The sequence below is a fragment of the Manacus vitellinus genome, unplaced genomic scaffold (assembly GCF_001715985.3).
Source record: "Manacus vitellinus isolate BGI_N305 unplaced genomic scaffold, ASM171598v3 scaffold_19_pilon, whole genome shotgun sequence".
In the NCBI taxonomy this organism is placed as follows: domain Eukaryota; kingdom Metazoa; phylum Chordata; class Aves; order Passeriformes; family Pipridae; genus Manacus; species Manacus vitellinus.
The window spans coordinates 1,487,944-1,515,025 of NW_021939395.1; the positions used below are offsets into that span (position 1 = coordinate 1,487,944).

Consider the following 27,082-nt stretch of genomic DNA (forward strand, 5'->3'; position numbering starts at 1 on the left):
AGGCACAACATGCCCTGCTCCAGTTCCCGTAATTCACCCCATTTCCTGTGACCAGAAAACATGTTTATTATTTTGACAAGAGGAAATACAATTTCATGATGTTGCTCCTGGATTATCTCTTGTGCTGGTCCCACTGCCCAGACTCACCAGCTATGAAAAGGCATCTTCATCCTTCTTGGGCAGACACAAAAAAAGGGTTTCAACAGAGAGGCAGAATTTAACCAGATCAAAAGGTTGGGAACAGCACAATGCCAGGAATGTGAAGGGTGGATCTGAAGGGCTCGTGGTGCTGGGGGATCTTTGTGTCCAGATTGATCCTGAAGGGAACTGCTCAAGGTGGAAACATGGTGAGGTCTCCAAGCCTCCTGCACTGACACAGTGCATGACCCCATGGCACAACCCTGGGCAAAACCACAGCATGACCTGTTCTTTTCCTCTAGAACACGAGCCATTCATCTGTTAGCAAAAGAAAATGTGTTTTCTGTGATGCCACCCCATTTTAACCAGTATCAGAGGTCTGGTATCTCCTCTCCTGCTTGAAAGAGCCCTCCTGTGCAGGACAGCAAATGTTTTGGGGAAGAACCCCTGTGGGATTTAATGCCTTTCTGCAGCCTCAGGTTCTGAGCTGCAGGATCTTGTGAACACCCCAGCTTCATTTGCTTCCCTTAAATGAAATTACTCGCTCTCTGCACAGAGAAAAACCAAAATATGCTGTAAATGTAGGATAACAGCTCAACAACCCAAAAACTGCTTCATTTCATTCAAAAGATTTTGGGGATGGCTGGTGCATTTTAACCAAGAATGCCGGTTTGTGGATTAGACAAGGGCTTAGCCCAAAAAGTAAGGGAGTGATTGACAATTATTTGCTGCACAAATAAATCCAAGCTTCCCCAAAATGCTGCCCCTGTAGAGAGAACTGTGCAGGGCTGAGGGGGACTCACCAGCCCCATGGGCCACGTGCCAATGGCTCAGCTCAACCCTCAGCAAGTGTGCACAAGGGTGAGCTGCTTTGTGTGAACAAACCCTCCTCCTCCTCTTGTTTTTCATACATCCTTCAGGTGCATCCTGTCAGATATTCTCAGTGCTGAGTGCTTGAGAGGTGCTGATCATCTGCATTTGGCCTCCTGCCCACAGGATACCAGGCTACAGGCAGAGACAACCTTCATCTGGAGGCCTTAGGGAAAGTCTCCCAGTTATTTAAAAATTCCTTTGTGCCTTCTGCCTTTGAAAGGAGGACACTGCCAAGTGTAAAATGCACGTTGACGTCGGCAATGAGCCAGAAATCCAAAGCTACACAAAAACGTGCTCTCGGTTGAAAGAAGAACAGAGAGGTTGAGTGGCGTGTGTTGAAGGAGGAGGCTTGATGTCAATCTATCAGCATTTCATGGCCAGGAACATTGTGATCTTCTCCAAAAGTTCTCCAAAAATCCAAGAAGCAGAGGAAGGACTCGATGTGGTTACAAACCCCTCGCTATAGTCCGACATCCCCCGACCTCTCCTTCCCCAGCTGTAAACAACCAGCTAAAAATAGGGCTCAGGGATGGCTGGATGAGCTGCTGGGGACACAGAAGTAGGATGTCCCAGGCAGGATATCCTGATAAAACAGCCACTTTGCTTTGGGATTAACCTCTGACCGCTGGGGAGGGCTGGGCGCAGTGCCAGCCTCCCTGCTGGGATCTGGGAATGCTTCACAAAGACACCAGCTGTAAGTGGAGATGACAAGATGTGGGGCTCAGGTTGGGCAGAGAAGCTGTGGCTGCCCCATCCCTGGAAGTGGCCAAGGCCAGGTTGGACGGGGCTTGGAGCCACCTGGGCTGGTGGAAGGTGTCCCTGCCCATGGTAGGGGGTGGGAATGAGATGGTCCTTAAAGTCCCAATCCAAACCATTCCAGGATTCCATGATTTTCTTGCAGAGAGAAATCTGGCAGCTGAGTGGGTGGCAGAGCTGATGGATTCTGGTGCACCCTCAATCCCAGACCCTGAACTGGGAACTAAAGGTTCCTGCTTTCATTTCTCTTCCACAGCTCTGTTCCTGTTAACTTTGAGGGGTCACAGAACCTGTTACAGAAAATTGATGAATAGAGCAAGAATGGTTCTATTTATACTTTACCTAGAACCAGAAAAGGAAAGATGCCAACAGCCAGATAATCCATAGAGCTCTGGGCTGTGAGATGTGACCGTGGATATCAGGTAAAACTGTCCAACTGGAAATGAGGCACCTCAGAAGTTACAGCATAGTATGTGTATGCCTGCAGTGCTCAGCATTGCAGAAAGGTGGTCATGCTCAGCAGGCAGTAAAAGAACTAAAAATTATATATATATATATATGCATATAAAAAGGCAAGGAATTAAAGGAGGCAAAAAGAAAAAAATTGGGAATGATGCACATTATGAGGTTTTTTTATACAACGGTATTTTGGGGAAATCTCCACCTTAAACCATACTATTATTTCAGGAATAAAGTCCAAACCCTTTAGCCTGTAGCCTTGATAGTCTGAGGCTAACCAAGCTTCCAAGAAAATGAAGGAAAATTACTCCCTTCCAGTAACTTACACTGGCAGAGAGTTCAGTTTTCCTTCAGCGAGCCCTTATTGGAAGGTTGGTGCTTCTGTATTTTACAGCTTTTAGCAGGCAAATGGCAAGTGCCCGTGGAGAGGAGCAGGAGCAGGAGCAGCTCGAGGGAAGAGCACCATCACCTCCCACGACTCCTGTGCCGAAAGAGGGGCAGAAATCCATGGTCTCCATCCCACGGCACTTGGACCAAACGACGTCATCGCCTTCCCAGCGGCTTTAACGTCATTAGCTGCACACGTTTTGTGGGAGAAGAGAAACAAAATACAGGATTTCCTGTTCTGCAGCCACCGGACTGGGCTGCAGATGCCGGCAGGATTCCAGCCCTCCGAAAACATGTGGAAGTTAAACGAGGAGCCGCAGGGATGGCTGAGGAGCTCGGTGGGCAATAAAAGCCGGGCGCTCGCTGCTCGTGCTCTCTAGCATGGCTGTGCCCCCCCTGGGGCACGGCAGGCACGGGAAGGTGAGTGGCATTTCTGTCTTTTCCTCGGTAGAATGAAGCTGGTGCAGTTTGCAGCGATGGTATTGCTTTTTTTAGCTCCTCAGGAGATGGTATCGGGCAGAGCCGGGCGATGTCCTGTGCCCGGCCACGAGAGTCCCGCTTGGCTCCTGGGGTGGGTGAGCACGGTGGGTGCATGGGGCAGGCTGCTGTGGGGGGCAGGATGTGGGGAAAGCCTGTTTGGTCCCAAACCTCTCAACTTGATCCCAAACCCCTCAGTTTTGCCCTCACTGACAGAGGCTGCCGTAACTGCCCAGCTCTGTTTACATGTTCCCTATTAGTGCCGAGATTAAACAAACAAAATCATTGCTTACAACGTCAGTGCCAGAAAACTCCACCACTTAAACCAGGAGCTTTTTTTCAAGCCAAAAGTGGATTTAGTTTTTCTCCCAAGCCTGCTTTTCTCTCCAGCATCCCACAATTGAAAGGAGGCAGCTCTGCCCCCATCCTCTATCTCTGGGGCTCTCCCCAGCCATGCCTGGAGTTCAGCTTTAGCCTGGACTGGCCAAGCAGGCCATGGAAAAGATGAGGATGAGTTTGCCAATGAATTGGGAGCAGTAAATGCAGTAATAACACCATGGTGTGGGGCTGGGTGGGGCACAGGGTGATTCAGAGGAGCCGGGCAGTTTCCAGCAGTGACAGCCACATAAAGCCTCCAGGAACAGATACTGCTCCAAAACACTCTGAAAATGAACCCAGAGCTGCCTTGGCCTCCTAATTAATTGCAAAGCTACTTGATGTTTAATGAATTGTGGTGCTGCATCCACAACTAGGAGTCTGACTCCTCGGGCAGTGATACTGGTCTCCCCTCTGGAATTGCAGCTGGGTAAAACTCAGCTTTGCCACTTAAAAAAGTGGCTTCTGCCCATGAATAAAGCCATATGTGGATGAAATAGGGAAAATAATCAAGGAAAAGCAGGGAGGGTCCTGTCCAAGATTTATAAAGTTGCTGAACAAAACTCCAGCCAAAGGCCACAGGAGCATCTCTGTCCTGACACCAACAGCAAAGCAAGGGGAGCTGGAGGGGCTTTGGGCAAAGGGAAAACTGGAAAACAATAATAAGTTTTAAAATCCACCCTCCCAGGAATTGTTGTAATGAACAAGCCTGGCCTGACCCCAGAGCAGGGTGGAGATCTCTCCTGCTTTCCTGCCGGTGCCCTCACAAGCACTGCCATCCAACACTGTGACACCCAGCCCTCCTGACACACAGACACTCCTGTGCTCCCAGGGAAAGCCAAAACATGGAGAAAAACAGCAAGGAGGCTCCTCATGGACAAGGTTTAGGATTTGGGCTGAGACACACAGCAGGGAGGAGATGGCAGGACAGGGATGCTGGTGCTCTGTAATCCTTTCTATGTGCCCACACCATCAAGTGCCACCCCTGTCACTGGACAACTGTGACAAAAGCTGCTCCCTGGCAGTTTTCCCTCCCTATTTTCTTCAGGGATGTGAAGACAAGGTGTCCTGCCACCACTTTGCCAGGGTTAAAGAGAGTCAGTGCAAAGGGCACTGCCCTGCACAGGCCCCCTCTGGGTTTTGAGGCAGGTGAGGAACAAACACAAGAATACTGCAGGGAAGAAAAGGGTTTGTTTCCCACTGTCCCCTCATGACAAATGTCCCCTCTTCTGCCTTTCCCAACTCAGTGGAGCAATCAGAAACCTCTGACACAGTCAGCAGCCAAAAAGTGCCCTCACCCAGCAGCCTTGGTTCCACTTCAACCTTGCTATTTTTTGCAGCCAAACCCTGAAAAAAATAACTAAAAGGAAGAAGGCAGTTTGGGAAGGGCTCAATTTGGAAAGCAGGGTGTGAGCATCAACCCTCCTTGCAGCAGAGCAGGGCACTGAGCAGCTAGTTGAGAGGCTGGGGCTATATTTGATGTATTTATCTGTATATAAATATATAAAATATATATTTCATCCTGAAACTGAAGTCATGGTAACCCCACTGAAGAGCTGCCCAGCTGAGGAGGAGCAGGGAGGAAGAGCCTTCACTCTGTGCCTCAAAGCAGCTTCGATCACCACTGCGGGGGATTCGCTCTTGGAAATCCACCCCGGGGTGAACACAAGCTCAGGGCTGTGGGAAACAGCACCATGGCTGCTTCTTAATTAATTACCAGTGCTGAGGGGTCGGTGACAGCGACAGGAGGAGCTGAGGGCTCTGCCAGACCCAGCTGCAGGCAGCACAGGCTGCCCACAGGCTGTTTCCCAGGGGAAAATCTGTTTGTTACAGATGATGCTCCAGCTCCTTGATTTGTGATGTGCTGCTGCCAGATCACCTCTTCCTGAAAGAGCAGATTGTTTCCCATGGGCTCTGCTCAGGAATGGCAAAATCCATCACCTCTCCAGAGAGCACCTGTGAACTCTCCATGACCCACTGATCCCCCCTCAGCACCGGCTGGGTGAGGTGGGCTGGGCAAATGGATGAAAAGAATTTCTGCTTTAGCTAGAAGGGAGATGTATTGATCTCCCTGCATGTCCTGAGCAGCTACTGAAGGATAATTCCTGCTGCTGAGGGATAATTCCTGTTGCTGCAGCACGATGCCTGCACAATGTGCTGGGAGTGCTGGAATTGAGTTAGCAGGACCAGCAGAGCAACTGGCATGTGTTGGGCCAGTTATTAGTTTATAAATCCAGCCTTAAATCTGGAGCCAGAGCTGATAGATCTGTCTGCACCTCTCCCACTGGCCTCTGCTCCAGCTGCCTGCCAGCACCAGCCTTTGTAGATGTTAATTATTCCCTTTGCTGCTGATTCACATCAGATTTCTGCAAAGATCTGCAAAGACAGTGTCTAGATCCATTTTAAATCCCTGTTTATTTACAGTCCCACTAAAATTGCCTGTAGACATATCAGAGAGCACGAATTTGACAGGAGCTGGATGGAAAACTTAATGAAATAAAGTTGGTCCTTAACAACCCTGGGGAGCTAAAGCAACTCTCTGGCATCAGCAATGAAGAGATTGATGCTGCAGAGCCCACTGTAACTGGGGCATCTCATGAGATCCTGAGGAGCACATCCAAAGGAGATAGTGGAAGATGCTCAGGATCAGTCCCTGTGAGCGGGGTCTGGCTCCACACCCTTCCCAAGACACGCACACACTGACTTGCCCATGCACCTACACAAAACTTATTCTTCAGTACTAAAGTGCAGCTGCCCCACAGAGAGGTTTTGGCTTTACAGCACCTTTTTACTCCCCACAGAAACCCTTCACCTGCCTTAACCACCCCATGAGCAAAGAGGCTCAGCCGAGATGGAGAGCAACGCGTCCTCCGGGAACTGCACCGACCCCCAGATGTCCTTCCAGTCCACCCTGTACGCCACCACCTACACCCTCATCTTCATCCCCGGGCTCCTGGCCAACAGCGCTGCCCTGTGGGTCCTGTGCCGCTTCATCAGCAGGAAGAGCAAAGCCATCATCTTCATGATCAACCTGGCCGTGGCCGACCTGGCCCACGTGCTCTCGCTGCCCCTACGGACGTATTATTACATCAACCACAGCTGGCCCTTCGGGAGCTTCCTCTGCCAGGTGTGCTTCTACCTGAAGTACCTCAACATGTACGCCAGCATCTGCTTCCTCACCTGCATCAGCATCCAGCGCTACCTGTTCCTGCTGCACCCCTTCAGGGCCAAGGGCTGGAAGCGGCGCTACGACGTGGCCACCAGCGCCCTGGTCTGGCTCTTCGTGGGGGCCGCGTGCCTGCCCCTCATCATCGTGAGGAGCCCGGCCCTGTCCAGCAACATCAACACCTGCTTCTCGGACCTGGGGGTGAAGCAGCTCAGCCCCGGCGCCTCCATCGCGCTGGTGACGGTGGCGGAGCTGTTCGGGTTCGTCATTCCCTTCGGGATCATCGCGGGCTGCACGTGGAAGATGTGGCAGTCGCTGCGGGAGGGCCCCGCGCAGCTGCAGAACGCGGCCGAGAAGCAGAAGGCCCTGAGGATGGTGCTGATGTGCTCGGCCGTGTTCTTCATCTGCTTCACCCCCTACCACATCAACTTCCCCTTCTTCATGATGGTCATCGAGAACCTCATCCGGGACTGCGCCGTGCACCGGAGCACGCTGCGCTTCCACCCCATCTCCCTGTGCCTGGCCAGCCTCAACTGCTGCCTGGACCCCGTCCTCTACTACTTCATGACCTCCGAGTTCCAGGACCAGCTGCTGCGCCACGGCTGCGTCGCCCTCCGGGCCCGGCTCGCCCAGCGCCGGAGCAGCCTCTCCACCGCCGACACCGACATCCGCACCAGGAACAGGAACTTCCCACGCTTCAGGTTTTGGTCTCTCCCCAAGTTCTTTGGGCGAATAAACAGCGTGGAAATGCCCCCCGTGCCGCCCGATGAGCTGCTGCTGGAGTCCATCTCCTGAGCATCGGCAGCTCTGCCCGCGCAGGGGCTTCTCGTCGCTCGAGGACTGCATCAGGTCTCCAAACACATCTTGAATTCCCCTTGTGTGCCACAGATGGCAGGATCTGACCCAGCACGATGTTGTGATGCCAAAAGACTTGCTGGTTGTGTTGTTGCTGCTGGGGGCTGTCGCCTGACACCACTTTCCATTGGAATACTGTCAAAATCCCTCCAAAAGCTGTCAGCAGTGCCAGAGCTCCTTGTGCTGAACCACAGCAGGTTCAGACCCCTCTCATTTTGGTGTTTCAGTGCTTCTACATATTTGTCACATTTGAAAATCCTTCTGAATCCTGAGTTGTGAGCTAGCTCCAGGAGTTCCAGCTCTGAACACGGGCACCTACAGCCCATAGTAACTTAGAGCATCCACCACACTCACAGGAGGCTCTTGATCAGGACAGCTCAGTATCTCCACATAAACCGAACCTCTTTCCACTACAAAAATCCACCACCCAGACCTGATCCAGGCTAATCTGGACTGCAAGACTATAACCCTACGGACATACACCAAGCAAAGATCATTAACCTACAGCCCACCAGTGCTAAAGTGAGTGTGCAAACTGGGCTCAGCTCACACTACTGGGAAAGGCACCCAGAGCTCAGCAAGAGGATCCACATCTGGCTCCTGGGAGCTGCAGGGCACTCAGCTGATAGGGGGGGATGAATATTTGAAGACAAATAGGGATGGATATGCCACAAGCAAAGAGGAAGATGAAGGACACCTCCCTGGGCACGTTTACTCACAGAAACCTGGTGTGAGCTGCAAAAGTGAGGACTCATGTTGGTGTTGCTGTTTCTTGTGTTGTCATGAGGAGTGTTGTGTTATTTGTCACCTTGCTGACGCCTGTGGTTGCAGATTCAGATGTTATCCAAACGTTCAGTTTTGCTTTGAATACCAGCATATGTCCCAACCCTCGCTGGGTCCTGAGAAAAGTTTACAAAACTGACCCAAGTACATCCTTAAAGCTTCAAATTCCAAGGAAATAAAGTGATCCCAACACGTATTTTAGCATCAGGAATATTACTTTAAGTGCTTGTAAATGCCCTGAGAGCAGACGTGGTGCATAATAAGAATAATTATACAATTTGGGGATGGATACCCCAGTTTGGGGCTCGGAGAGGTGCCATTGTCACCACAGCCCCTCACAGAGTGGCCAGTGTAGGGGCTGTGAGGTTTCCTCCTCCTGGGCCAAGGCAATGCCAAAAACCCTTAGGGAATGATATAAGTAAACGTAGGCAGACAGGGTTTGATAGAAAACAGCTTTTCCCGTGATTGGATGCACATTTCCAAGCCATGCAGCGTTTCTGGGAAGAACAGAGAGGGCGGGGGTTTATCCTCACAGTGCTGAGCCTGGAGGGGGGGACCAGATGGGGAGATCCAGACAACCTGGAGGAATCTGCTTTGGTACCTACAGCGTGCCAGGGACTGGCAGCAAACCCCGGGACAGGCAGCAAACATGCTGCCCTTCGGCTCATTCTGTCCTGAATCTCCTCCTCCTCTCACAAAAAATATAAATAACAAAAGGGCATGTTTTCCTTGTTTGCCTCGGGGCAAAAAAAAAAAAAAAAAAGTTTTCAGGGGTGGAAAAATGCTGTTTCAGATGGCCCAACCCAGCAGCGTGTGGAGGCAAAACAGGAAAGCCGGGAAAACCTCACCGATGCCGGGACTGGCTCCGGGCACAGACAGGACCAGTCACACCACCAGCACCTTCACCAGGAGTGTGGGTTTTCCTGGGGGCGTGTTTTGGGAATGGTACAACCCTGAGTAGCTGGGCTGGACATCCAGGTAGCCCTCAGTGACCACAGACAGGTATTTATAAGTCCTGCTGACCCACAAATCCCGTATAGCGGCTCCAACCTTCCTGGCAGCACCAGCTCCGGGTTTCCCAGTAGCTCCAGTTCCCACTGGGACTTTGCCAGTTTGTTTTCACATTGCTTTGCTGACATTTCTGCAGTGCAGCTTCCCCCTCCCAAACAGAAAACAGGAAAGAGAAAGCAAACCAAGAACTCTCACTAATCTGTCACGTGGGAACTCGACAGCAAACCCTTCCCGGGCTGTGGGAAATGCAGCAGGAAAAGCCCTTGCTGGGACAGATGCACTGGGGAGCAAGGATTTTGCTGGGGTTTATGCAAACCAAACCCTGAAGAAACATTCTTTTTCAGTAGAAACTGGTGCTTTCTGCCCTTCTGGAGCCACAAGACACCTGTCAGCCTCCTGTTTTATCAGTCATAGAACCACCATGGAATAGTTTGGGTTGGAAGGGACCTTAAAGCCCAGCCAGTGCCACCCCTGCCATGGGCAGGGACATCTCCCACTAGCCCAGGTTGCTCCCAGCCTCATCCAACCTGACCTTGGACACTTCCAGGGATGGGGCAGCCACACTTCTCTGGGCAACCTGTGCCAGGGCCTCCCCACCCCTCTGGGAAGGAATTCCCCCAATATCCCAATATCCCATCTAACCCTACACTTACATATCCCTACAGTTATGCAGTACTTGGGAGTATCCAAGAAGACATCCCTGTGCACAGCTCTTTCTAGGGCCCCACAGGGAAGGAGGGAAGTTGCTTTTCTCTCTGCTAAAATTACCTTTATCCTCCCTCCATGACCACACGCTTCCAGCCCAGCCCCAAAGTGACTTTGCCTCTGGAAAACCACTCAGCCCCAGCAGAGCTCACACCACTGAGCCAGCAGTGAGCCTCAGACTCTCCTGATTTTTGGCACCACTGCTGGCAAGGAGCAGCTTCTCCACCCACCCACCTTGTGCTGCAGAGGGGGAAGTGCTGTGCCTGGCAAAGGAACAAACACCAACACAGGCTTCAGTGCTGAGCACAACCCAAATACACAGAGAGCAAATTCTGCTGCTTCAAGCCCAGCCGAGCCAGGGAGCAGCTTTCCAAGCCAGGGAGCAGTTTTCCAGACAGCCATGATTTCATCAGACCCCAATCCAATTTTGTGGTCCATGGGCTCAGCCAGCACCACCCTGCACAGCCCAAGTCACAGGGTGTGGTGGGACAGCACCCCAGGGGTGTCTGTCAGTCCCTCCTGTGCTGCAGGGTCCTCTTGGGGACACAAGGGAGGGGATTTGGGAATTCTGCCTGGATGTCACAGCCACGTTCAGCACTGTGAGGGTGCTCAGCACCCCGAGGAACAGCCAAAGCCTCGGCCCTGCCCCAGCCAGGGGGTCCCTTCCAGCAGGCGCTGCCTCAGCTCAGTCCTGCTCCTTCAACAGGGATTTTTGGTTTGTAAAGAAAGATTCCCTGCCTTAGGCAGACAGGGCAGGAAAATGCAGGGGATTTTAACCCCAGCCCAGTGCCAGATCTGTGTCTGCATCCCTGGCTCTGTGCAAGCCCAGCTGCATCCCCCTTTCCAGACACGCTCCTGCCAGTGTGTGCCCTCCCCTGGGACATCACCAGCCACGTGGAGAGCAGACACATGACCCATTCCCAGGAATTATTGCTATTAAAGACTCTTCGCAGATCAGAAAGGCCTTGGTTGCTTTTCCCTAAGGAAATCCCACAAGGTCATGAAGGACATTCTTAGCTAACCTGAAAATTTCCAATTCTTATAAGGTAAAAATGTGAGTAAAGGTAAAATATAAATAATAAGAGAAAAATACAACTATTAGATAAAATTTTATCTTACACTGTAAAATAATTGCTTTGTGATTTGGTGCAGAGCTCCAAGTCCTGATTTCTGGTGGCCTCAACTACAGAAGGACTTGGGAGGGTCTAGCCAGTGGTGCCACTGTGTGCCCTGGGGACAGCACAGCTCAGAGACTGGCACTTGGCTGCCAGTAAAGGCACCCTCAGTCCCCACCCCCCCCCCTCCAAGGAGGCTCCTGGAGTGATGGGAAATGGGATGGATGCTGGTGGTGATGCACACAGAGAGCAAAACAGGATATGGTTGTGCTCTGAAAGGTGTTTCTGAAACAAAAACTCTCTCAGTGCAGCACATCCACTCCCTGCCCGAGCTCAGGCTCTGCTTTCTCATAAACAGGCTGGTTCCTGGGGAAATGAAAGTGAAGTGGAGAATCCATCACATGTGTGAGTGGGAACAGCAAAGGAGTCCATCCCCAAGGCCAGGTGAGCTCAGCCACAAGGGAGTTGATCCTTCTGCTGTTCCTGGGACTGGCCTGAGTTTTATGGTCTATTAAAGTCACTTCCAAACCATCCCCCTCAGTCCCTGGGGGAGGCAGGGGGTGCCAGGGGCACACAGGGAAAGGCTGGGAGGGCAGGGACAGAGCCTGGGGACCACTAGGGGTGACATCACAGAGTTTTGGGGTGAGGGAGAGGAAGTAAAAGGTTTTTCTTTAAATCCCTACAGTGAGAACACTTTGCAAAGTGTGAGAGCAGCAGAGGCAGCTGCTGGGAGGTGCTGGGAATGCTTCACATCCCAGATCCTGCCGAAATTAGGGAAACACCCCAGGACTGACGTGACCTGAGGCAGCATCCTCCACTGAGGGCTCAGAGCCCATCCCAGGAGATCACAACAGCAACAAACCCCATTTCAGCACTAAACCCCAAACCCTCAAAGCTGCCAATCCGAAAGCATCAGAGAGAAACCCAGCCCTGCACCCAGGGGACAACTCTGTGGTAAAGAACCCGCAGTGCTGAAGGCTCTGGCTCCCACACTACACTAATTAAGGCACATCAAGTCATCAGCAGCCTCAAAAGAAGGTTGGAAGCTTTAACTAGCATGAGTATCAGCTGCTGGAACAGGCCCATGGCTGCATTTCTGGGAGGTGTGATCCCAGCGAGGAGCGGTGCCACCACAGGGGTGACAAACCCCGTGCCCTGCAAAGCTGTAAGAGCCCACAATGTGCCCAAGAGATTCACTTCTTATAAACCAAAATAAAACGGGGTATCTAGAGCTACAAACCCCTGCTGTGAACAGGAATTGTGATCTGAGTAAATCAACGATGCTTGAAAGGGGTAGGTGGCACAGAGACCCTGGTACCTGCTGCAGGTATGAGATGCTGGGGTGGGGACACAGCACCTCACTACCCGTGTGACCCTTTGCAGAGCTGAAACCCTCTCCACAAACCATGCTGCAAAGTATGGCCTGTTCTCCTGAGCAGACATGTAAGAAAAATGAGTAAATGCAAATTACAAAGTTGCAAATCTTCAATTTGATTTGCAAGGTTGCAAGGTTTTGCAAGGTTGAATTGCTACAGAAATGGTTAAAAAAAGTCACTTTTTCAAATTAACCAATTGAATAGAGAATCGGTGATCACTCTTGATCTGAAAAGGTGGCAATTCTAATGTCTCTTGAGCTGGAGTCCCCAGCTGGATAACCGGGGAAGTGCCGCTTTTCAGAATCAAACCAGAGCCAGCTCTGCCCTCTGCCGATGGGGACCACGATGGCTCGGGAACTTGGGGATGGGTGACACCACTTCAGGGCACACTTGGAAGAGTCCTCGGCTCTCACCCTGGTTTGCTCCGTGAAACCCACTGAACAAGAAAGTAACGACCGTGGAGAACCCGCTGCTTTTGGGGGGAGCCCAAACCTGACCCTGATCAGCCCCCCCAGAGCACTGGAACTGCAGCACGGGGTAACAACACCCAGATGAGAGAGAAAGGGACAGTGAGGGGAAGGAGACTAATGGATGAAGCATCTCATTCCCTCAGCCTCAGCCCCGTGCCCTTCACAGAGGGGCTCTGCCAGTGGGCACCTGCCCCTGGGAGCCAGCTCTGCTTTACCAGGGGTCGAGCACCCCCAGATCCCCCTCCCACCCCAGCAAGGGCAGCTACTGGGGCAACAGTTCCCAAAACACCCCGAATCCACCATCGGGTCTACAAATACAGACATAAAAGCACAAAAATAGAAAAGGAAAGAGGAGGAGGGTCCAGCCAGGCCCCAGGGCAGGGGGAGCACCCCAAAAGCGGTGCCCTCCCACCCCGTTCCTCTGCGCGGGCGCAGCCGCAGCTCCACCAGTTGCACTTTTGCTTTGCACGTCGAGGGAGGGACCCGCGGGGGGACCTGCTGGCAGCACCCACAGGGCCACACGGAGCAGCCTGGCAGGACAGCAAAGGTAGGACTGATCTCTCTGTCCTGGCCAGCTCTGGTTCCAGCTGAAGGATTTAAACTGGGCTTGTTTTTAATAACTGCGACAGAGCCGGTGCCGCTTCTGGTGGGTGCTGGGAGTGTTCAGAGGGGATGGGACACCCCAGGGAGGGGCAGGGGGGTCCTGCCTTAACACCAACCCTGTGTGTCTCCAGAAGTTAATGGGCAGAAGGGAGGAGACACAGAGTAAGCCCAGGTACAGGTAAGGAGCTAAAACCTCATGTTTTGGAAGAGCGAGCTCCTGTGCCTGCTCACAGATGCTCTGAGTACCCAAGGGAGAGCAGGGGGGTGGCTGGAGCCAAAATACCCAGACCTAAAAGGGTCAAACTGTATTTTTTGCTATCATTATATGAGTATCAAGAAGCTGAATTTAAGGATTAACATCAAATGCAGTGATTCTCAGCCTTTGCAAACCCACAGCTGCCTGGGGTGAGACTTGTCTGTAAGTGGACTCTGAGGCCACACAGCCCCATCCCCACAACTGACCCAATTCACTCACTGCTCTGGGTTTTCCTGGGGTTTGTCTCACTCTATTTGTCCCATGGGTTTTCCCAAGTGGTCTGTTCCTCATAGGAGGCACCACATGAATTTTCCACAGGCCTTTTTCCACTTAATTGCAAGAATCAGGGAAGGGGGGAGGCAGGGTTATCACAGCCCAGGGACGTGGCTGTGCCTCCCTGGGGGATGTGCCCTGGGTGGAAAACTCACAGCTTTGGTGCTCCTTGCTCTGAACATCTCCCAGGAATGTTGGGGTGTGCCAGGGAGGGAGAAGAGAGCTGGGGGATTAGGATAACACACAGCACGGCTGCTCTGGGTTATTTTTCCCTTCTTAACCAAGATTAATATTGACAAAGGAGGACAGGAGCTTTTGCAAAGGATTAAAAGGCCAAAGCAGAGTATTTCATACAGCATTAAAGTAGAGCATTTCATAGAATATGCTGAGTTGGAAGCACCCATCAGGATCAAGTCCAGCTCTCGGCCCTGCACAGGACACCCCAACAATCCCACCATGTTTTCCTGTATATTCTTGGAATTCAGTTAATACAGCAAAGGGCAATGTTGCCCCTCTGGAGGAAGACACAAACCACAGATATTTACAAGGAAACTGCTTCAAGGCAGAGAAGCTTTTATCCTCCCCTGATGTGAATTAAAAGAATCGAAAAGAAAACCTGTGCAATGATCAGTCTCTAGTTCTGTGACTTCTGTTTTCAGTTAATACCTAGTATTAATTAATACCCGCTAGTTACTAATAGTTATCTCTGCTAGAACAGGACAGCAGCACTTCAGGTGAGCTGAAGAACAAGTGGGCACTGGGAGAAGCCCAGCACAGGACACCCCTGGGCCCTGTCCCCACACCCCCAGAGAACCCACACGGAGGGACAGAACCACCCTCACTCTGCCTCCACCAGAGCAGCTTCAGCAGGAAACTAAATTTCCATTTCGGGTCACCCAAGTGCACATTCTGCTTTTATTTTAGGTTGTGGAGGATAAGGAGTTAAAATAGAAGAGAGGTGGGAGGCAGCAGCACAGCCCAGCTCCCCCCAGAAGGGTAAGTCAGCTGGTGACACCAGGGTGCTGCTGCTGTGCCCAGGTCTCGGGCACAGGCTTTACATGTTCTTACAGTGCAAATACAGCCCCAAACTGAACCCAGGGTGGCTTGGCACCCACAGCTCACCTGTGCCAGCAGCAAGAACGGTGCTTGAGGGCAGGATCCATCCAGGCTGATCCCTCACCCTGGCTCTGGGAAGGAGCAGGAGGTGTGGGACAGCATCCCAGCTCCTGGGGGAACCTGAGCTCCAAGAGGGTTCCAGGCACAACACCACAACAGGGACAGCACCCCAAACTGTACCTGGCCATGAACTACCCTCCCCCAGCTGTATTTAAAGCCTCTCCCCCACCCAGCTGGGTTTAAGGGCTGCTGTGGCTTTTCCTGGGGTAAAACCCTCAGGATTTGCTAACGAGCCCCTGGGCTGACCCAGGATTTTTAAGCACCCTCAGGTGTGGCTGCTGAGCCCTGATGGGCTCTGAGGGGGGTGATGGGCTGTGAGGAGGGCACGGGGCAGAGCCCACAGGTGTGACCCCTGAGTGGCTGCTCCCACATCCCAGCCCCTGCACTGCTCACATGGAGCATATGGACACAGGGCTGCCCTTCAGCATGTGGGAAATGCTGCACACAGGCCATGGCCAGCTGTAACAGGCTGGTTTAGGGTCTGGCTGCGACTTCTACCTGCTGCCTCTGCCTCATGAAGCACAAAGTCTTCATCCAGTGCCCCAACGTGGCTGACTGGGGGGTCTCCTTGGCAAAATCAGGGGGAAAAGCCACTCGGGGAAGAAGGGGACTGTGCCTCGGGAGAGCCTCTCCCCTGCCCCCCTGTGCTGGGGGGAAGTGAGCACGGAGCACACGAAACAAAATTTCCTCTTTCTGGAGCTTTTTTTAGCCTCCTGCTGGTTTTTACACAGCACGTGGGGCTGAACTTTGTGATGTTGCTGTTTGGGATTTCCAGAGCACTGTTTCTTACGTTGCTGAGTTTTTATACCCCTCTCCCCGAGCTCCAAGGGTGTTTCTGGGGGCTCTGGGTGAGCACCCTCAGTGCTCCCCACCTTTAGCTGGGCCTTCTGGGACCCCTCGTGCCACAGGGAGAGGCAGAAGGTGCTCCCAGTGCATCCCTGACCAGGGCCAGGCTGGAGGGAGCAGGGCATGGAGTTCCAGGAAAGTGGCTGTGCAGTGGGGATGGGAAGTGCAGGAGCTGGGGGACAGCAGGAAAACATGAGTGTGCACACGTGTGTGCAGTGGCTGTGGATGGGCTGGGGCTGCACCCTGGCCTTGCCCCTGTGTGTCTCATGGCCCAGACACAGAGTTAAAGTGAGTTTACCCCTGTGGGAATGCAGCCAGAGGAAAAAGGAGCACTATTGAGTCTCCCTGAGTGGGTGACAGGAGCCCCTGACAAGAGGTGAAAGACAAGCTGCTTTAAATTAATTTAAAAAAAAAAAGAAGCTTAAATAAACCACTGTGAGGAAGAGCTGGGTGACATGGGCTTAGGGCTTTGTGTTGCCCTGGATGCCCCATGGATGATGCCCAGCCTGGTGCAGTGGTGCCAGCTGTGCTGCAGGAGCAGGACACCCATCTGGGCAGGGAGAGGTGACACCTGAGCTCCTCTGACGGTGCTTGAGAGCAAACATCAGGCAAGGATCTGATGGAATCATGGAATGGTTGGGGCTGGAAGGGACCTTAAAGACATCTCATTCCACCCCTGCCATGGGCAGGGACACTTTCCTTAAAGCCCCATCCAACCTGGCCTTGGACACTCCCAGGGATGTGCCACTCAAGCCCCATCAAATGGAAATCAAAGCCCTCAGCCCAAGTTACCCACCAGTGATGGATAAAACCCCAGGGGTTTTAGGTGAGCACCAGTTTTTCCTGCTTGATGAAGAGATTACTCACATTCCTAAAGGTTTGTGCATTGGAAGTTGGAGGGAGAATTGCTAAAGGAATTGGAAAGTCTTTGAGCTGAAGGCTGATTTCTCTATCGTTTATTAATCACTGCTCCTGGAGTTTAATGGGATTATTTCAGGAGCCATTTTGCTCCACTGGTTATGTGGAAGGAAGATTGTCTCAGTCTCCTTGGAATCATCACTCAATGGTGATGAAAAGGCAGGAGAAACTACACAAATAGACACAGAAAGGCTGCACTCCCCCCAGCCATTTCCTTTTGTAGAAGATTTTCTGTTTCCACTCAAAGCTACTTCAAAGTTTCGGTGCCATCACACCAAGTGTTGAATGTCAGCATTGTTAACAAGTGTTCATATTTTAATGCCTGCATCTCAAAGCACAGGAAAAACCAGCAGGGACTGCAGCAGGGTGTCATTTTACCTTTCAAATGAAAAAAAATAAATAAATTAAACCCTTTAAAATTAAATAACTGTGCCTTTGGCATCTGGGTTGGTACCTCCAAATTTCTCCCACTTAGACCTGCAGGTTAATTCTTCATGTGGAAGCCAGAGGCAAACCTGAGAGAGTTTGGGCAGAAACCTGAATTTCCTCCAGATTTATCAGAGCTGGCTGAGGTTTTTCTGTCTGACACATTCGGATAACATCAGCTCTTTACTGTGCAAACAGTTTGAAATAAAGTCCACCCACAATCCCCTCAGTGCCGGTGTCTGGTATTTCCAACAGCTCCAGCAGTGCCAGGGTGGGTGAGGAAAGGTTTGGAAAAAGCAGCTGTGAGAAAATCAGATTTAATCTACTGCAGGTTGTTGTGCAGCAGAAGGTGGTCAATAAGTGGCCAGCTGTCCCTGCTTGCAGCAGGGATGGTTCATGTTCTGTTTATGAGCAGAAATGAAAAAGCTGACCCTGGTTTGGTGAAAGCCACCGAGCTGTGACTTCCCCTCCTGACGTGGCGGCTGCTCCGGTGGGAAATGTTTGTGTCCCATCATGTGTTACACAAGGAGCAGATCTCCCTCTGCCACCTCTGAACCTTCAGAAGGGCTTTCCTGGGCAGAACAGGGGAGTGTGAGGTGAGAGTGTCCCGGCCAGCCTGGGGGGAGGCAGGCACGGCGCTCACTGGAGCATCTCAGCCACGTGCCTGGACACAGGGAGACCAACAGAACTGGTTTGTAGCAGCAATTAAACACATTTTCCATTTACTCCTCAGTGGTTTGACACCTCCACTGGACAAGGCAGGAGGAGAGCTGACTACTTCCAAAGCCACAAAGGTTTCTGCTGGCCAGAGGTTCCCATGGCTCTTTCCAGCTCTGTTTGACCTGTGCCTCCCCACAATGCTCTAACTGCATCTTTCTGTCTTCCAGCTGAGGGGCCACGTCAGTTGTTGAGTTCCTGCATTGAGAGAAGTGGCTGAAATGCCACCCAAAAGGTGACAGAGGCACAGCCCCGTGAGGCCCTGCCCACCTGGGCACACGGCGATGCCCTTCCCGGTGTGGATCCCCTCCCTGCCCATCCTGCAGGACAGCACAGCACGGGCTGGGACCATCTGACAGGGAGCATGAGCAGGGCTTGGATTAACTCCCTCACCCCAAAGTGACGAAGCTCCTCCCCAGAGCAGCCAGGAACCCAACCCTCACACAGGGATTCCAGGGCTGAAACACTTCACTGTAGCAGCTGAGGACAAGGTGGCTGCAGGACACGCTGAGGGACATGTTATGATGCCGGGGCTGAGCACGGGCCCCGAGCACAACCATGACCAACAGCTCCAACTGCACAGAGACAGACCTGAAGCGCTACTACGCCGTCACCTACACGGTGATCCTCATCCCCGGCCTCATAGCAAACACGCTGGCCCTGTGGGTCTTCTACGGGTACATGAAGGAGACTAAAAGGGCCGTGATATTTATGATCAATTTGGCCATCGCCGATTTACTGCAGGTTCTGTCCTTGCCCCTGAGGATTTTCTATTACCTGACGGGCACGTGGGAGTTCGGGGGAGGGCTCTGCCTGCTCTGCTTCTACCTGAAGTACGTCAATATGTACGCCAGCATCTTCTTCCTGGTGTGCATCAGCGTGAGGAGGTACCTGTTCCTCATGCACCCCTTCAGGTTCAGCGACTGCAAGCGTGTCTGTGACATCTACGTCAGCGTCGTGGGCTGGGTCGTGGTCTGCGTGGCCTGTCTGCCCTTCCCGCTCCTCAGGCTCCACAAGGATAACAAAAACACCTGCTTTGTGGATCTGCCCATCAAGGAGCTCGACCTTCCCACCTCCATTACGCTGATGACAATAGGGGAGCTGGTGGGGTTCGTGACACCCCTGCTCATCATCCTGTACTGCTCGTGGAAGACCATCCTGTCACTGAAAGAGAAAAACTCTGCTTTGCACGACCTGGGGGAGAAGAAAAAGGCTTTGAAGATGATTCTCACCTGTGCCCTGGTGTTCCTGATTTGCTTTGCACCTTATCACATCGGCTTCCCCCTGGACTTCTTTGTGAAGACCAAGCAGATCAAGGGGGGGTGTGTGCAGAAGGTGATCTCGGTGTTCCACGCCGTGGCTCTGTGCCTCGCCAGCCTCAACTCCTGCGTCGACCCCGTCATCTACTACTTTACCACAGATGAGTTCAGGAGACGCCTCTCCAGGCAGGATTTGCACGACAGCATCCAGCTCCACCACCTCAGCTACACCAGGAAACACTCCAGGGACGTGCTCATGGAGGACACCACAGAATAGACTCACTAGATGTTGGGCCTTGGCCCCCTGTTCTCCCCACAACTCAGGCAAACTTCTGCTTTCACTGAGGGTTGGAGTAAACAAACAAACACCCCCCCAAAGCCCAAACCTGACCAAAGATGTGTTGATTTAATACTTTAGTTGCAATTTTTCTCTGAATATAAATAACAGCATTTCCATTCCTAAGCTGGGCAGGCTGGAGCAGGTGAGGACAAGGACCCGTGGCAGAAGTGATGCTGTGCCCTGTTGTCACCTGTGGCACTTCCCAGCCACATCCTGGTCATGCACTTCAGCAAGAGGCAGCAAAGATTTTGGGCTCCTGCTATGCAAAACAAATCTGAGCCAAAAAAATTACAGGCTGACACAATATTATATATTTCTGAAGCACAAGACAATCCAGCAGGGACTAACCTGTGCCAGGAGCCTCCAGCCACATTGACCATGGAGCAAGGAGCAAAAAGTGGCCCCAAAGGACTTGCCATTTAAATAATTAAAGAAGCCTCACTTTTGGGGTGTAGCAAATGACAGACCCCCAAATCACACAGTCATTGAAGCTTCCAGACACTATTTTTGTGCCATCAGTTCCCATTTCTGGCTGGAAAGTCACGTGGCTTGGAGCCATGTTGTGTAGGGGGCTGTGTTTGGAGGGTGTTTATTCAGGCTTTCAGGCCCTCTTTTCACCAAAAATGGGGCAAATTATTTCCCTTTCACTGATAACTGATCCACAGATCACATCCACTCTTCATTAGCAGGATTAAAACACAGTCAGAGGATCCAAACCTTTCCAGAGTTTGCTTTGGAACTCCCTGTGAAGCAGTCAAAGGTGCCACCCAAGAGGCTATAAGTGATTTCTAAGAAAGGCTCAAACGTGGATGTATTTTTAATAATAACCTCTTCAAAATCAAGCCACAGAAGCTTTGGGACTTTGGGATTTCGTTTGTTCCTTCTTGTAAAATGTATTTTTCTGTGAACATTTGAAATGTTACACTTTGAAACGTAAAGTGCTGTGACAGTCTGAGTTTTTATTTATGCCAGTGTTGTTTTATAATTTATAGGAAAAACATAAATATTGTAGGAAAATCATGTGGAGCCCAGAGAGTGTCGGAACACAGATTTTCTTTTTTTCTTTTCAAAAACTCTTCTAGATAATAAAACAAAACTCCACCACCTCATTCCTACAGGAATCTGAGCCAGTTCTATACCTGAGTGAAGGCTGAGAAAGCACTGATAAATCAAGGAAACCAGAGAGTACATTGTAATACGTTAACAATAGTGAAAAAAAATATTTATTTTTGTATTTTCCTCTTGCATATAATAAAAAAGATCCCTTTTAAAAATGCTTTTTAAATGTGGTTCTTGGCCCACTTTTCCCTTTGCATGACCAACACACAGTTACAGGGACCAACACGTGGCAGCCCCCGGGTTGCTGATGCCTCTTGAGCACCTGCAGAACATTTCAGAGGCAAAATTATTTTAACTTCTCTCTTGTGCACTGGGGAGAAAAGCAAAGGAGTGGGTTTACCAGGACAACGGGAATTCCTAAAGCTGCAGGAATCAAGCCCATCACTGTCCTTTCTGGTCCCTGTGGGAGGGGGGCAGGAGGGCCCTGTCCAACCCCCCCGAGCTACTTTTAGCTCCCGAGGGGAAAAAGATGTTACATAAAGTGGTGTCAGAAGTTCAGAAATTGGTCAGTGAGAGAAACCTCAACAAGCTGATGTTTCCCCCCAGAAAATCCCATGGGTGCACCCACTGCCACAGCAATGGGGGTTATTCAGATCAGAATTAAACACCTCTTTCTTACAGGAAGCGGGGTGGGGATGAATTCAGGAGGGACCTGCCTGCCCTTCCCTGAGGCACCTCTGCTCCAGGTGGGATCTGTTTGGCCACACTCTCCATCACTGAGGTTTCACAAGCCCCTGGAGATGCTGCCATGGACATTTGGAGAACCAAGGCAGCACTTAAATCAACAGGAGGTGTATTTTCATGCCCCAGAGCAATCACACACCAGCAGGGAGGTTCTCTGCTGCCTTTCTGCCACCCAGGAAAGCCTCATGTGGGGATGGCAGGTGGCACAGGGGAGGTTTGGAGGAGCCAAGCAATGCCCAAGCACTGCTGCAGCAGAAACAAGTGCTGTTTGGTGGCTGTTCTGCCCAGCTCTGAGCTCTGTGCTTGGCAACATCCCACTCCTCACCTGGACTTAGTTCTCCATCAGTCTGTTCAGAGCCAGCAGACGCTGAGGTTCCCATGAAAATCTTTTCTCTGGAAAGATTTTTGAGTAATATAATCTGAATAATCTCTTCTCAGCACAAGACTGGGAACATGAATGAGAACATAAGTGAGAACATAAAAAAATACCCCAAAACATCCCCTTTACTCTGCATGAAGTATTTCCTCTGCTTGCAGCCCTGCCCCCAGAGAGTTGTTATCACTGAGGAGCAAAGCACTGAGGTCTCTGCCAATGATCTCACCAGGCTCAGTCTGTGCTGGAGTGACAAGTGGCTTTTGGACACAGAATTAGGTTTAATTTGGGCTGGGCCAAAAGAAAAGCCATCAGGGCAGCAGCACAGAGCCAAGGAAGGTCTTGGGGATGCTTTGGCAGCTTAAGGTGTTTGGAAAGAGCATCGAGGGGTTTGATAAGTCTTATTTACACAGGAGACAAGGCAAGTGAGGCTGACACGGGGCTGGGTGGGAGCAGCTCTGGGGTGTGTTTCTGGCACCTTTGCTGTCCCTCCCTCTTGCACCAGGAGCAACTGGTTCCCTTTTCAGCTCCTCTGCACGACTCGTGCTGTGGTGGAGGTGAGGTCTCACCACACTCAGGACCTCCAGCCACCTCCTATCCCTGGAGGTGGGAGCAGGGCCACATGCCAATGGCCGTGGCACAGGTCCTCCAGCATTTCCAGTGCCCTCTTCATCTTCTCTGCCATCACCAGCCACTGCTCATGAACCCAAAATATCTCCTTTCAGCACAAAAAGAGCTGACTTACAGCTCCTCTTACCTAAGCAGAATTTTCCCCCCCTGACATGTCTTTTTTTTTATCAGCACTAGGTTTTATTTGCTATTTTGTCAGCTGGTTGCTCAACATCCTGGGCAGCCTCCTCGTGTCTGTAACTGTTAGATTTTCCTGCCCGGGTTAAGCTGCAGCAGCAGCAAATTTTGACACATTTAACTGCACAGTTCACTTCCTTTTTTGCTGTTAGAGCCCAAAAATGAGCACTGTCCCAGCTTGTTGGGCACAAAGGCACTCACACCTCAACAACTAAACCAACCCACAGCCAGTGACCCACACACAGTCCACCCTGTCCAGCATAAAACCAAACAGATAAAATCTTGTCAGAGAGGGTTTGATAAAAACCTGTGAAAAAATAAGCTGGACCTGTTAAAGCAGTGTTTGGTTAAGTCAGGGCACAGGAGCTCCAGTCTTTGGGGTGATAAACTGAGCTCTGTGAATGTGACCTACAGGATCTACAGCAGTGGCCAGGAGATCTAGTCTGGAAAAAAAAAAAAAAGCCAGTTACTTAAAGCATCAAGAACCAAACAATAGTAATGAAATGCAGTCATGTCCCTGCTCCTCCCTGTAGTGAGGGAAACCTGCAGCTTCCACTTGATGACCAAAAATCCTCTGGGAGGGAAGGGAAGTGTAAGGTGATTTGGTTCTGGGGGATGATGATCCCAGTGGTAACTTGGCAATAAATAATTAATTCCCTGCTTTGGTTTCTCTGCACTTGGTGGTCGTAGCTTTTGTCACCCTCATGTCCTCAGCCCTGTTCACTGATTAATTCTTAATTTTTTAAAAATCAGAATCACAGAATTGAAAGGGATCCATCAAGATAATCAAGTCCCACTCCTGACCCTGCACAGGACACACCAACAATCCCACCCTGTCCCTGAGAGCTTTGTCCAAACGCTCCTTGAGCTCAGGGGGCTGTAGAAGCCTTGTCACCCTGGCTGAAGCTGAAGCAGTTACAGCTTTGCCTCCTCACATTGTGACAAAAAAACCCCAAAGCCGGGGGAGGCTCAGCCTCTCACCCGAGCAGCGCCGGCACTTCCGTGCTGGGAGCGGAGCTGTAACGGCCCCTTCCCACCCACCCCAGACAGGAAAGCCTTTGTGCTTATCACCTACATCTGTGCTGCACTGAGAGCTGCTCTCCTGGGCCTCCGAGGGCTCTCTGCCCTCCTCAGAGCTTCACACAAGTCACAGATCACCACTGGAGCGGGGGGATCTCTGGATGACGCTCCAGAAACATCTCCTCCTCATTCCAACTCTCTGAAAGGGTTTTCCATGGTGGAGTTGTGCTGGTGGAGGTGGCTCGGAGAGGCAGCGTGTGTGGGCTGAGGAGAGCCTGTCCCCAGGATTGCTGGCTCCTGGGGCACTGCTCAGGCCTGATTTTCCCTGTAGATCGAGACTCTTGACTGAGGGAAAACAAAGTTTCTGGTTGAGGGCCTTAAGTGTAGGAGAAAACAGTGAGCTCCAGGCCTCCACAGCCTTTAGAATCCCAGGATGGTTTGGGTTGGAAGGGACCTTAAAGCCCACCCAGTCCCACCCCCTGCCAAGGGCAGGGACACCTTCCACTAGCCCAGGTTGCTCCAAGCCCCGTCCAACCTGGTCTTGGACACTTCCAGGGATGGGGCAGCCACAGCTTCCCTGGGCAACCTGTGCCAGGGCCTCCCCACCCTCACAGTTGACAATTCCTTCCCAATATCCCACTGAGACCTCCTCCATCCATGGATCTATTCCTGATGGATCCCACACACTGACACTCCCACTCCAGAATTAAAGCACCTGGTTCCATTCCAACAAGGGATTAGGTCTGTGGGAAGGAAGTTCCTTGTTCCAGATCAGGTGTCCACCCGTGGGCTTAACCCAGAGAGCTTCAAACGTCACCAAGGCCTAAAAGGGAACAGCTCAAGGGAACCCAAATGCTTCTGTAAGACACAACATCTACATCCCAGGTCACAAGGAGTTCTCAGACAGTAAATTCATTTTCACATCTGTTAACATGGAACTTGGGGGTGTCCCAGCACAAAAAGAGAGAAAATACACTTAAGTAAACAGAATAGTTGAACTATAAGAAATAATTTCCTTGATAGGTGGAGTTTAGGTGGAGAGCCTCTAATTATTTCAAGACAGGAAATACACCCATCTGTACTGCCTAGGCAATATCACAAATATATGCACTTAATGAAGGACCAATTTTAATGAAATTATGCGGCTGTAATTATCCATATTGTAATTATTTTGGTTGCAGCCTAGAAGCTTCAATCAGTGCTGGCATTTGGGCTCTGTGCCACAGCTGGCAGCAAAGCCACCCCTCCACGGTCTGGAATTAGGGCAGGCACAGCAGTTTTAATCCTTCCAAACCTGTCCTGGAGCTCGGCCCTCCCAGGGTGGTAATGCAGCCCCAAAGTGGAGGTTTGGGGGGCTGCACTCCATTTATGTGGCCCCACACTGCTCTGCTCTGGTGACGCCACGCCTGGAGTGCTGTGTCCAGGTCTGGTGCCTCCAATAAAAGGAGGACACAGAACTGTTGGAGCAAGTCCAGAAGAGGCCATGAATCAAAGAATGGTTTGGGTCAGAAGGGACTTTAAAGCCCACCCAGTCCCACCCCCTGCCATGGGCAGGGACACCTTCCACCAGCCCAGGATGCTCCAAGTCCCATCCAACCTGGCCTTGGACACTTCCAGGGATCCAGGGGCAGCCACAGCTTCTCTGGGCAACCTGTGCCAGGGCCTCACCACCCTCACAGTAAAATAATTCTTCCTAATATCTCACCTAAATTTCCCCTCTTTCAGTTTTCACTCATTCCCCCTTGTCCTGTCATTCCAGTTCCTGTCACCCTGGATTCCTTGCTGGTCCCTTCCTGGAAGGTGGCTGTGGGGTCTCCACACAACATTCTTTTCTCCAGGCTGAACAGCCCCAGCTCTCCCAGCCTGTCTCCACAGGGGAGGCATTATCATTATCAGCTTCGTGGCCTCTCTGGCCTCACTCCAACAGTTCCATGTCCTTCTTAGATGATAAGGGGACCAGAGCACCTCCCCTGTGGAGACTCTGAAGTTCTAAGTGTAGACCAGCACCTCCTGTAATGGAAGGGTCTGTCACCACCAGCCACCCACACCTCATAGTCACATGAAGCCAGGAGGCTTCTGCAAAGGTCAATGGCACCTCCTCTGAGTAACAAATTCAAGTGTGTTCTTAATAATTATTTTTCTCTTGTGTCTTTCTGATTAATGTCCTTAAACTTGAAGAAAAAAAAAGTAAATCACATGTAATGCTGGAAGAGGAAATATCCAAAGCACTGGACTGCCAACTTAACATTGCTAAAGGTATTTAAAACTTACATGTAAATGAACAGGTCAGAAAAACAACCTGCAAGCTAAAATAAACTGTCAGTACATCATTGCAGAGCTGTTGATTGCCCTGTGCACACTGGCTGCTTTTCCAGTAAACACACATGTAAAGGAAGCTATTATAGTAAATAAGTTTGCATTTGCATCCCAGCAGTGTCATCCCTTCATCACCACACCCATGCCTGTAGTACAGTCCTACCCAGATATTAAACAGGGTTTTGCACAGGTTACAGTTGTATGATCAAAACGATCCTCACTAAAAAAAAACAAAGCAAAGACACTAAACACCAGCTAAAGGAAGCCCTGATCAAACCATTTTAAGGTTTCATTTTGGCAAAATACCTGAAAAACTCTCTGTTAGATGAATGCACCAAGTCTTTACCAGTTATACACACTTTACACCCAAATGTTTGCTGCCTGTGCCATCTACTGGTGCAAAGGGCTCCAACTCGTGCTGCCTCCTGCTTCCTACAGACCAGCTGAACACAGGAGCTGCTCAAAGCCAGACACAGCAGGAGGAGATCCCAGGCATACCTTAAAACTCCAGTCTTTTGGCTTGGACACCCAGCCCAAAATGCTCAGGGACAGATCACACGTGAGAGCAGCCCAGCTCCTCTCTCACCACGGGAGCAGGTAACGAACAATCCGTTCCTCCGTGTCCTGGCACCCTGCCTGGAACATCTAATGACTTCTCAAGGAACTGACTTCATGGCTTTTAAAAGTTTTACCAGGCAAAGGTAAGAGAAAGTGTTTCAGCCCCTCTGGAAGCAGGTCCAGCACTCCTGTACATGGCTGGAGGTGGCCAGACTCTGCACAGACACTCTGAGCTGGAAAGAACAATTCCTGGGGTCTATTTTCCATAAAATCAAACCTCCTGCTGCAAGAAAGTGCTTCTTGCTCTCCACAACCACCACATTTCCAAGCCCTTCCACTCCAGGTTACCAAAACAAACCCATCCTGGTTGTCCCACCAGACAATCCTGAGGAGGGAATCCCCACTTGTCCAAGCACACAGCAAGTCTGGAGCAGAAACATCCCAG

General features: G+C 51.1%; 2 protein-coding genes and 1 long non-coding RNA gene across 3 annotated transcripts; all 3 read left to right on the forward strand.

Moving 5' to 3' along the window:
* The first annotated feature begins 2,687 nt into the window (after positions 1-2,687).
* LOC103767754 (putative P2Y purinoceptor 10) lies at positions 2,688-8,449 on the forward strand. The gene is made up of 2 exons (XM_018070639.2): positions 2,688-3,033; positions 6,267-8,449. Exon 2 carries the CDS (start codon positions 6,317-6,319, stop codon positions 7,424-7,426), a length of 1,110 nt encoding a protein of 369 aa, XP_017926128.1. The 5' UTR covers positions 2,688-3,033; positions 6,267-6,316; the 3' UTR covers positions 7,427-8,449.
* Positions 8,450-13,409: 4,960 nt separating this feature from the next.
* On the forward strand, positions 13,410-18,480 carry LOC108639336. Its single transcript, XR_001920394.2, has 3 exons — positions 13,410-13,493; positions 15,003-15,074; positions 18,332-18,480. It is a non-coding gene; the product is annotated as an uncharacterized LOC108639336 (long non-coding RNA).
* A 135-nt stretch (positions 18,481-18,615) lies between these two features.
* On the forward strand, positions 18,616-19,809 carry GPR174 (G protein-coupled receptor 174). The gene has a single exon (XM_008934899.3). It carries the CDS (start codon positions 18,720-18,722, stop codon positions 19,695-19,697), a length of 978 nt encoding a protein of 325 aa, XP_008933147.1. The 5' UTR covers positions 18,616-18,719; the 3' UTR covers positions 19,698-19,809.
* The last annotated feature ends 7,273 nt before the right edge of the window (positions 19,810-27,082 follow it).